Source organism: Nannospalax galili, unplaced genomic scaffold (assembly GCF_000622305.1).
Source record: "Nannospalax galili isolate Female #2095 unplaced genomic scaffold, S.galili_v1.0 scaffold384, whole genome shotgun sequence".
Lineage (NCBI taxonomy): Eukaryota > Metazoa > Chordata > Mammalia > Rodentia > Spalacidae > Nannospalax > Nannospalax galili.
The window spans coordinates 30,059-42,249 of record NW_008352648.1 but is presented as its reverse complement, the minus strand read 5'-3'; the positions used below and the strand labels follow the sequence as shown (position 1 = coordinate 42,249).

Below are 12,191 nucleotides of genomic sequence, written 5' to 3'. Positions count from 1 at the left end.
CAAATTGTAAATACACAGCGCAGTTAAGTACACACACACACACACACACACGCACACACACACACACACACACACAATTGCATAGCTGCCACTTAGATCAAGAAATGGAAGATTACAGATATTTAAAAAACTTTTTTAGCCCCCTCCCAGCTGAATGTGGGGTGTTAGGGTCTGAAGCTTTTTTTTAAATGCTGGTCCTGCCTTTGAACTTTGGGTTACAAAAGAGATACCTCCTTCCTCAACACTGAGTATATTACTGGCATCTGGATAACAGAACTTATCGGAAGTCTTTGGTTCATATGGAGTTAAATGGGAAGCTGATGGTCAGGGAAGGGTATTCCAGAGGCATGCCTTCTCAAAGTCCACTTCAGTCATGAGATCCATTGGAAACAAGAGTTTGTTTTTTTGGCATATTAACCTTTACAGGGTGTTTTCCAAGTAGCTAAACAAGCCTTAGGACTCATATGTGGGTATCTGGCTGTGCTCATGGCTCTCAAAGGTCAGTTACATAGTGACACCCTTTGCCCAACAGAGCAACAGTGCCCTTTCCCCTGCTTTCCACAGAGCCACCTTCTGCCTTGCACTCTGGATAAGTGAGTCAGTGGATCTGTTCACAGGTGTCATAATCCCTTTAGGGGAGGGCAGCTGGTTTCATTTTTCACATTTGAAAATGTGCGCATGTTCTTTGCTGGTTTGAGCAACTACTTTGAATGTTGGATGAAGGGACTCACTGATTACCATGAGACCGAGGCTCCTTGAAAGGCTGCAGAATCAATGCACACTCCCAGGGAACAGCCTGGAGACCGGCAGCATTGGGTTTCCCTGTGAGAGCCAGGTCTGCTGTCCTCGCATTGCTCTCTGGAGTTGATGATTTGAGAACCATTTCAAAGACCAGGTTGCCACATGTGGGGATTTTAAATTGTTTTTTGTTTTGATGATTGACATGCTATGGAATGTTCTCCTCAACGTTAAAATTTCTTATTCTTTTGTCAACCATTATCAATTACACATAACAATAGGTTTCAATATGACATTTTCACACATGTACATAATATATATTGACCATATGTGCTTCCCCTTGTCTGGTCTGCCCCTAACACTCTCACTAATCCCCTTCCTCATCCAGACTAGCTTCCCTGCTACTGTGAGCCTGTTTGGATGACCAATGATTTTCATTAGGGTCGTTTTACAGGAACATTGGTGAAGGTTTATTTACAGGAGCGTGGCACTTAACCAGTGACTACACAACTAAAGAAAATGCCTATCCTTCCCTCATCGCCTGCTAACTACATGTAAATCCTCAAGGAGGGGTGGGGTCTTATGAACCTCCCCAACTCCATGACAGGATGTGCACAAGTTATCACAGCTACAGCCTTGCCAGGCCCGGAAGTCAGCATCCACATCACTCCCCTCACTTCTAGCGCTTATGTTCTTCCCGTCCCTTCTTCCACTATGTTCCTTGAGCCCATCTATGGCTGAGCATTCAACAGTCATTTATTCACAGCACGTTGACCAATTATGAGTCTCTGTAGCTAGTTACCACTGACAACTGCAAAAAGAAGCTTCCTGGGAGTAGCACTAGTCTGGAGGCATAAACATGGTTATGTAGAAGGCAATTTGACAGGTACATTGTGTCCATTTAGCAAAAACAATGACAGTGGCTTCCCTACTAAGGCCTATGGACACCACAGCCCCAGGTTTTGATTAGGTTTATACTACCAGACCTGAGTTCCTTCCTGTGAAGCTAGCCTCAGATCCAATCAGAAAGCAGTTGGTTACTCCACTTAGCAGACCTGCCACTATTACACCAATGGCACATCTTGCCTGGCTGGTTGAGATTGTTGCACAGCAGCATCCATAGCTGGGTAAGACTGTTGCTGTTCTTTCTCCCCCAACAGCCTGCATGGCACCTTTTATTTCATTTTTGAATAGATGATATGAATGTATAGCGTATAGTTCTAGACATAGCAGAAAGGCAAACAGGAAATTGAATCACCATTCCTACCCAGTCCCTCAATTTGAATCTCATTAAATAAAGCCTCTTATTTTTAATTTGTTTCTGTCCTATGTTGTATGTATTATAGGATAAATACATGCTCGGTTCCAAAGGTAACAAACTCTACAAAGCATTCTCTGTTAAATGAAAGAACCATAAACCATATGATGCACCCCCTATGTACTAGTCTGTATCTTGTTTTGTTTGGTCAGGTTTTTATTATGAAAATTGTTGGACATACTGCACATAAAGGACAGAGAACATCTGTGTATCCATCAGTTTATACTAAACAATTGCTTCTCCCCCCCCCCACCATGTAGCCATGGCTGGCCTGGAACTCACTTTGTAGACCAGGCTAGCCTCAAACTCACAGGGATCCTGAGTGCTGGGATCAAAGGCAGGAGCCACCATGCCTAGCCTTACTCTTCTCTTTCTGGCTAAGAAATCAGAAAGTAAATTCTACCACTGTTCAGTCAACACATAACTTCTAATGTGCACCTCTGAAAATATTGCCTCCTACATTTTTACATAGCATATCTTGAGATTGCTGTATTTTATATTGTAGTGGCTACTTAGCATTCTAACACATGAAGTTACTGATTTGATCACTTTCTAGTGATATTTAGAACTTTTTAGCCTTTTGCTTTATTAAAAGTCCTGCCATGTACTTATATATAGTATATATTCTTATATACATTTATGTATACAACACAATTTGCATAACTGTTGGTATATCTCTGAGATGAATTCCTGGGGAATTAATGAGTCAAAGATATGTTCATTATAATTTTGAAAGATATTATGAAATTCCTTCCATAAAGGTGGTTGTAATTTATATTTTTAGCAAGCAGAAAATACAAGTTTCTTCTAAGAAGGTTGTTAAACCTCGTGATCTTTTCTAATATATTAGAAAAGAAATTATACTGTAATATAAGTAAAGTATTTTCATTTGTTAAATAGCTATTAGTATTTTCCTCTTTAATTTTTTTATTGTTTATTATTTGTGTTCCTGTATGAGTAGGGCAGGGTACACACATGCTATAGAGTATATGTGGAGGTCAGAGGACAGCTTGTGAGAATCAGTTCTCTTGTGTAAGTTACAGGGATAGAATTCAGATTGTCAAGTGTGGTGCCTATTGCACCATCTCTCTGGCCTAGTGTTTCCCCTTTTTGTGCATGTATGAGCAGTCTATTCATACTGTTCACCCTTTGTTGGACTGCTGGTTTCTTTTTTTTAAAAAAAATTTTATTTTTATTTTATGTGTATGAGTATATTGCCTGCATGTGTGTAAGTGCACCAGTGTCATGCATGTGGAGGTCAGAAGAGAGTGTCGGATCCCCTGGAAACTGGAGTTATGGATGGTTGTTAGCCACCATGTGGGTGCTGGGAACTGAACTCAGGTCCTCTGCAAGAGCAGTTAGTGCTCTTAAGTGCTGAGCCATCTCTCCAGCCCCTGCTTTCTTTTTCTTATTGATTCATAGGAACTCTTTATTAATAATAAGTCCATATCATGTGATATGTATGGAAGATATTTTCTATTTATTACTTCCTCTTTAGACTGGTTTGTGGTGATGATTTCCCTGGAATAAATATTTAATTTTTCAAGTACATAAATAAGGAACTCTTTATTAATAATAAATCCATATCATGTGATATGTATGGAAGATATTTTCTATTTATTGCTTCCTCTTTAGACTGGTTTGTGGTGATGATTTCCCTGGAATAAATATTTAATTTTTCAAGTACATAAATAATTTTAATGGATTCTGGGCATTATACCTCTTCTATTTTAACCAATTAATTAATTCAGTCATTTACTTAGGTCTTTTGAGCCAGGGTCTCCCGTAACCCTACCTGGCCTGAAACTCACTATGTAAAACAGGCTAACCTTGATGTCTCAGAGATACATCTGCTTCTGTCTTCCTGGTGATGGTATTAAAGGCATATTCCATCCCGTCAGGATTAATGTTATTTGTAAAAAGAATTCACTTATGTTTTTCTTAGTCTCTCTTCTTGCTCTTTTTTTGTTAAATAATTGCAATTTTGACTTACCTAGAATTTATTTGAAATTTGAAATGTTCATCAAATTTAAATCTACTCCATCTGTCTTTCTCTCAAGATAATATAAGACTGGGTTTTAATATAAGACTGGGTTTTGGAAATTTTACTTTGTGCTACCTACATTTAAATTCCTCTTAAATTTGGGTTTCTTATGTTGAGCGTTCCTTAGTCTGGGTATTTTGTGGCTAACGGGTTGTTTTTTGTTTTTTTTTGTTTTTTCTGATGGAAACTTAATTAAAAGTGCCTCTGAGCCCTCCACCCACAGATTTTCAGTGTCTAATAATTTCTTCATGAACATGCATTGTTAAAACTCAAGACAGATAAAAGATGATGTTCCTAGACCTTGATTACTCCTGGTAGACTGAGCAGAAAATAATGCCATCTTCACAGACTCCCTAGCCTTTGATCTGAGTGACCATGGCACCCAACTGTGCGCTGAGTGGTTACAGCCTTTGTGTGGTAGATGACTGAGCTTAGCCATTAGCTGAAGAAATACCTGGGGGAACGGCTGGAGCTGGAGGCTTAGGAGGCCAGAAGCATGTCTGCAAGCACAGGATCACAGGAGAGTGTCCTAAGTGTGTATTCAGAATGCACATCTACATCCATGGTGTGTATTGTTACCATATTGCTCAAACAGGATGTTCCACATATCTATCTTGAGAGCAGAGATAGAATATTATTTTTTATATCCCAAAGCTCATTAGATGAGCAAACCATATAACTATTTAACTTATGAGTTGATTATAATAGTATTTTATGCTTGGCGCTTGAAGGGCTGAGGGATATGCAAGAAAATTTAACTGTAACCTTGACTCCATTTACAATTACATATATGTTATAAGCTAAAGAAATGTCAGACCTGGTGCAACCTAGCATAGTAACTAAACTAGCAAAACAAGCTGTCCATTATCACTTTCTGCCTTGACCAGCTAGAATCTTATCCTTCTGTTCCTATGGGTTGCTCTGTTGGGTTGGTTCAGCTTCATTTTGAAGTTGCTGCAATAGTTCCACCTAAAAAATTTCACTGGGCAAGGTTATAACCTTGAATGATGTATAGAGCACCGAGTCTACTAAATGCTAATTTTTTTATGCCATGGCTCAATTGTTTTTCCTCTCTTATTTTTCCAGAATATTGACAGAGTTGTGTTTGTTGGGAATTTTCTCAGAATTAATATGGTCTCTATGAAGTTGCTAGCCTATGCCATGGACTTTTGGTCTAAAGGACAGCTGAAAGCTCTGTTTTTGGAACATGAGGTAGGTCAAGCTTGCATGGACTTAACTGTCCTTTATGGAATGTACTGTGAGTTGTCTGACATTTGATTTAGGATGTGTTTTTAAATTGTTCAAGTAGAAAATTTGCCATTTAAACTTTGCAGTTATATTAAGAAAAATAACTGTTCTGTAAATTGGAAGCTTTCTTCTCCAACAGTGAGGACTGGTAGTTGGTTAATCAAAGGAGAATGTGGTAAGGCCTCAGTCAGTGACAGCTGGCAGCTGTGACAGCAGAGGTCCTCTCTTGTCCCAACATACACAACCCCATATCTAAGGTAACGACTGAGTCAGGCAAACAGTAGAGGAGTGGAGTCTCCAGTGCTTTGGAATTCAGGTTGCCAGCAGACTGGATATTGTGTGTTGAAGTTCCCGCCCTGCTTGATATATTGAAATCCTAATCCCCAGTATGATGGTGTTAGGAGGTGAGGCCTTTGGGAGGTGATTAGATCATCAGGGCTGAGCTCTCTTGAATAGAATTAGCGTCTTTATAAAAGAAGCTCAAGAGAGCTGCCTTGGCCTGCTACAATGTCTATTTACAGTGACAACAGAAAGCTATGAGGAGCTGGCCCTTGCCAGACACCTTGATGGTGAACTTCCTAGCCTGTAGAACCTGGAATTGAAGTTCTGTTGTTTATAAGCCTCCCAGTCTATAGTATTATGTATAGGTATACAACAGCCCAACACACTGTAAGATACTAATTCCTAAAACTTCTGGGTTTTAGAAACTCATTTTCATAGACTATGAACTTCTATTTTACAGGGAGGCAAAAGGACACCAGGTACCAAATATAGTTCTAAGAACTTTACATATGTTAATATAGATAAAGAATATGTATTCGGATAAATTATGGTTATTTGACTATTCCATTGTGTTTCATAGCAAAGAGATCAGCATTGGTTGGTCAGTTGGTTGGTTGGTCGGTTGGTTGGTTGATTGGTTGGTTTTTTGGTGCTGGAGATCAACTCCATAGCCTCACTCATGCTAAACATGCAAGCCCACTACTACCAACCTCTATCCCGAGCCACGAGTTCCACTTTAAATGTTTTCTTTCATCTATAAAGTTTGGGGTAGTATTCCTAGAATAATTAAAAGTAGTAGTGATTTGGCTAGAGTTCAGAGACAATCTTACAGAAGTTTCCCATTGTTCTGTAGGGTTACTTTGGAGCTGTTGGGGCCCTGTTGGAACTGTTCAAAATGACTGATGAGCAGTAGAGGGAACAGCCCCCTGTGAGGACAGAGAATGGACAGTTACTGCCAGAGAAGGTGACATCTCCTTGGGACAGAAGCCAAGCCTCTATGGTGGATGAACCTGCTGTATTTGTAAATAACTTAAAATCCTTGATCTTTTGCTCTTAGGTTTCAAGCTTATGATTCAAATGGGGAATATAAGAATTTTTTCTGTATACTGTATTTTTTAAAAAAAAAAAATTGTGCAGCGTGGCCAAACCTACCTACCAATTTTATGCATTAACTTTTGAAAAGTTGTATGATCTTTAAGAAAGACCTGAAATGTAAGCGCTGTTCACTTTTCTTCTGGGGTTTACTGATCAGTGTGGTAATTTTAACTTCATTTAGTAATTACTCTAGGAGATTTTACCTTTACTTACATTTTTTCATGACGTTTCATGATTTGCTGTTGGTTTCAAATGAAACTACGAATCTGGCATGTTGCACTGTGAACACTTTTTGTTTGTTTACTCTTTTTTTTAATCCTTTCTGTTTGAATGTCTTATGAAAAAGGGTCCTTCCCTATTTTTGCCTCCTCCCATTATATCCCTCTTCTCTATCCAGATGCTTTATTGTAGTTGCTCATGTCAATCAAGGTGCTGACCAATTCAACACAAATTTAAACACATAATCTGAATTTCTAAAAATAGTGCCCACAGTGAAAAGATGTTAAAAGGGTTAATGAACCTAATGAATATGGAAAAATTTGAAAATGATATGCAATTTCGTCTTTGTCTTCTCCGTTATAACTATAATGTTCGGTTGGATTTATTTTCTACTCTGTGGTAGTACATTGTAATAGTCTATGATCAAACGTCCTCATTCATGTACGCCCTATGAATGGCAGCAAATCCCTGTGCAAGAGGTTTGGAAAGTCTCCCATAGCTGACCAGGTCATATTGGATTTAGGGGAAGTCATGGGTTGAGATGTTAGGTAGTAATAGCTATCTGTTTTGTAGATGTATGTACCTAGGACCTTTGCAACAAGGCACCTTAAGTAATAATGTTAAGGGTTTTTTATTTCAGTGTTAATATTTTAAGCTGGATCTATATTTCATTTCTAAAACAAATATAATTTATGATATGCGTGCGTGCATGCGCGCACACACACACACACACACAAATGGTTCCTTTTGGAAGGTTTTCGCTAAGACAGATGGGTCACTTTCAAATGAGGATCTTGATTACGTGAGATCTAATGATCTTTGGGGTTGAGGGTTCCCTTGAAAGGTTTTTTTTTTTTTTTTTTTTTTAGGCAATAAAGTTACTCCATGGTAAATCTCTCTTCCCTGCCTTGTGGAGCACCATCTTTAATTTCCATATCCTTAAATTTTGAAAAAGTTGATGCTAATTGAAGAATTCACATGTCTGGTTTAAATAAAGCCCGTTTCTGTTGTGATGTTTTTTAGCGTATATGTTATTTTCATTTCTTAAACTTCGTCTTTATATTTATCTGCTTTGTATGTAAAGTGACTATGTGTTGTTGTTGTTGTTGTCTTACTGTTGTATAGTTCATAATATGAGGCTTTCCCATAAATGTGGTAAGGTTCAAACTGTCTTCAACTATACTGTAGACCTATATGAGGAGTTTTAAAATTTAGCTTTATTTGCTCTTATATAACTACTTCTTAATGCCAAAATATCACTGTGATATTTGGTAACTCTAAACCAGTTTCAAGATTTGTTCATCACAGATACATTTTCTCAACCTCTGCTTAGCTTTAAAAACATTCAGTCAACTAAGATGTTCTGAAAGAGACATTCTCCATATTATCTATAACTAGTGCCTTTTGATGGTCTCTTCTCCCTTTCTTACAATATCCTTCAGGGGACAGCAGATCTAGGACCTGCAGGTCATGATTCTGCAAGGAAACCAGGGCAAATTACTGTGCCTATATATATATTTTATTATCTGAAATCACTTGATCTCTCATTAAAAACATCTAAAACATTGGAGCTGGGTATGGTGGTGCATATTTGTAATCCCAGCACACAGGAGGCAAAGGCAAGAAGATCGGTGTAAGTTCAAGGCCAGCCTGAACTACATAGAGTTCCAGACCAGTCTGGGCTGCATAGTGAGACCCTCTCTTAATACACACACATAAAACATTGGGTTAGTTGAGGGAACAAATTATTCCATTATACAAATATCAACTAAATGTTGGCTACGTATAGCTTGTTTTTATAAGGAGGAATTTTTGTCCTGAGAATTTTTACCCTTTTTTTTTGAATTACAGAAACTTTCCTTAGATCCACCATCACAAAGAAACTTGGCAAGAATAAGGACTTTTATCCTGTGCTGTATAAAATCAGGATAGTCAGGTGGTCCAGAGTGTGGCTTTTTATTGTGAGATTGCTTCAGTTTGAATACCACTTAGCCAGTTACAAACCATGCAAGCAAGCTGCCAAACTCATCTCAACCCTAGTTTGCTCACCTGTTAAATATAGCAAAGAGTAGTTTTACATTCATACTTAATGACCCATATTAAAATGTGTCATCCATGCTTGTTGTAATAAGAAAAATAGACGTTTTAAACTAATGTACTAAATCAGTCATTCCTAACTTCCTCAATTGTGAGAAATGCAACTTAGCATGGAGATACTTCACAGATCTCTGCGCTAAACATGCTCACAGCTCCTGGCCCACAGTTCCAAAATCCTACTCTTCAGGTTTGCCTTCATGAGCCAGTTGGCAGCCAAAGCTAACTTGAGCATTCTTTATCACAATGAGACTTTCACATTTTGTTGCAAAGCTGTTAATGTGTTTGATTGCAGGGTGCTCTCTTAGGGATGTTAATGAATGAATGGTTCTGAATTTTAAAATATGTGTAGTCCTAATAATTTCAGATAAGGGGTCAGTGGAAATATAGTTATATTCTTCAGCTGATACGGTACATGCATTCTGAGCCCCTTCCTTGGGAAATGTCATGGGTGATTGCAATTGATGTCATTCATTCATGCAGGAGTATGACCAGTTTACTAAAAAGTGACAGAAGGAGCTGGAAACTAAGATGAATAACGTAAAGCCCCTGGTATCCAGCAAAGCAAGGTGTGTGATAGGCACAAGCGCTACTCATTCACAAATATAGCAGTAAACAAAATGACCCACCCCCACAGACCTTACATTCTAGGAGAAGACAGACACGTTACTAAATACATGATGTCATGTTATATCACTACTACAAAGAAGACTAAGGCTTGTATACCATACTAGTGAGGGGAATCGTTGTATTTAGGAAGATGGGAAAAGCAGGAGTTTCTTTGATAGGATCATCAAAGACAAACTCTCATTGGAGACGACCTCTGAGCAGAGTTGAATAAAACTGAAAGCAGACAGAATAGCTGGGAAAATATTTTTCACTCATAGCAAAGGGGAATGGAGTTTTGGGATCTCTCTGTAAGAAGCTAGTGTCTGGGTAAAACATGGCAAGAGAGTAGTGGGAAACAGTGTTAGGAGCAGCCCTGGACCAAATCTTACAGGAAGTCTGTGAGACAGCAGAGGGCTGCACTGGAAGGAAAGATGTAATCAAGTGTGGACCAGGAGGGGAGTGCTCCTCAGGTGGAGGGAAGAGGTATCTGTTTTCTGGAACCTGGTTCATGAGTGAGAAGCTGGGTACTGGGAGAGAGGCAGCTGCCTACACAGGGGACTATATTCTATGCTGAAGATTTTGCAGTTCTCTGTAGTTGCTGTGGAGCTATTGAAAGGTTTCAAGTAAAGTGAAGCTGGAAATAACCTGGCTTCAAAGTAACAGCAAACTGCCCTCTTGAGGAAAATATATAAGCCACGTAAGCCAGCCATTGCACAAATGTTCAGCGCTGTTCCATTGCCAGGGTCGCTTTTCCTGTTATGCCAGACCTCATGCCCTACCTGCATGGTGGACCATGTTTTCTCCTCAGCTAAGCTGGGAGATGCTCTAGAATTTCCCAGAGGACAGAAGCTACTCATGGCTACAAATCTACCATAAGTCTAGTCAGTGAATAAGAAGGTTCCAGCATCAGGGATCATCCTGAACTCATCATTTGCAGAATTGTTAGACAGAAGGAAAATTCCTCCCAGTGATCAGAAAATGGTCCCATATTTGTGAGAAAGGTTTACTTAATTCACATTGTTTACTGGGCCAATCAGTCCCTCATTCAGTCACTGTTCATCAGTTTAATTTTTACCAAATACTTAAGATGTGGGCGTTATTGGGCAACATGCAGGATGCCTTCAGCTGACCCCTGCTTTCTCATTGTAGGAGGGAGATAGACATTAGGTATATAAGCCAATACGTAAGAGACTTTCAGAAAGTGATGCGTGCTAGGAAGGAAGAGAACAAGTGAACTGACAGGAGAGGGACTCCCTCAGTCGGGGTTTTGAGATGCAGCTATTGAGTTGTGGTGTCGGCTTCTGGGATGGCTTGCTAACTATGCTTTCCTTGCTACCTCCTCAGTGAAAAAAAGCAGTTGTATAATGAGTTCATTTTCTTTAACCTATTTTCTTTAACCTGATATTTTAGTTCACATACATATATTTGAAACCAAATATCACAAAATATTAATTTAGAAGTTTGCCTTTTTAAAACTATTGTTTTATGAGAGTCTCATTTGAATTGTTCACTTGAATCTTCATTGTCAATACTTCTGTGATCATCGTTTCATAGTTTCTAGTGCGCACATTTAAGCACTTTCTTGAGTTTATGTATATTGACCTTTTTTCCTCAGCCAATCCACATGCACTTTTTCTCATAACGAACTCAATTACTGCATTTTCCAAAAGGTGTCTACCAGTGATACAGTGTAATCATTTATGTAGAGCCCTTTAAAGTCAACTTTGAAAGGCTGTTTTTCAAGGATTCATCAATTGCAATACAAAAATAAAAATAAACTTTGCATTAAAAGTCTCTGACTTCTTTTTTTTTAAAACTCACTCTTAACAGATAAACACTAAGTATTCCAAAGTAGAAGTAACTGACAGGACTCAATGTTTTCACCAAGCTGTTCTCAACCAGTTCCCTAGAAGAATTCCTCTTCTTTTTAAGTTTTTTTTTTTTTTTTTTTTTTTTTTAATTCAATGTTTTGAGGCCAGAGAGATGGCTCAGTAGTTAAGAGCACCGGCTGCTCTTGCAAAGGACCTGGGTTTGGTTCCCAGCACTCAACGTGGCAGTTGAACAACTGTTTGCAACTCCAGTTCTGGGAAAGCCGATGCCTTCTTCTGGCCTCCATGGGCATTGCACACATGGTGCACTTACATACATGCAGGCAAAATACTCAGAAGATAAAAATATTTTTTTTTGAAAATCAGTGTTTTATATGTATAAAATTAAATAGGTCCACAAAACTGAATAAGAAAAACAAAACGAGTCAGATTTTCCTTTTTTGTTGTATTTATTTCTTGCTTTTATTTCATCACTTTGGGCACAGTGGCTTACCAGGAAAAGATAAAGTAGTAATGGTGATTATTTTGACCATTTGCATGTCTAAGAATATGAATTTTGTGTGATGCTTTAAAATATTTTTTATTTTATGTGTATGAGTGTATTGCCTACATGTGTGTAAGTGCACCTATGCCTTGCAACACTACCTCTGGAGGTCAGAAGGATCCCCTGGAACTGGAGTTACAGACTATTGTTAACCACAATGTGGGTGCTGGG

General features: G+C 38.6%; 1 protein-coding gene across 2 annotated transcripts in view; it reads left to right on the top strand.

The window, feature by feature from the left end:
• Pank1 (pantothenate kinase 1) overlaps nucleotides 1-7,961 on the top strand; it is a 92,686-nt gene extending 84,725 nt beyond the window's left edge. For both annotated transcript variants that reach the window (XM_008849591.3, XM_029554347.1), the window contains exons 6-7: nucleotides 5,187-5,312; nucleotides 6,484-7,961. In XM_008849591.3, coding sequence (XP_008847813.1) covers nucleotides 5,187-5,312; nucleotides 6,484-6,543 — 186 coding nt within the window. In that variant the 3' untranslated portion in view covers nucleotides 6,544-7,961. The remainder of the gene's footprint in view (nucleotides 1-5,186; nucleotides 5,313-6,483) is intronic.
• The last annotated feature ends 4,230 nt before the right edge of the window (nucleotides 7,962-12,191 follow it).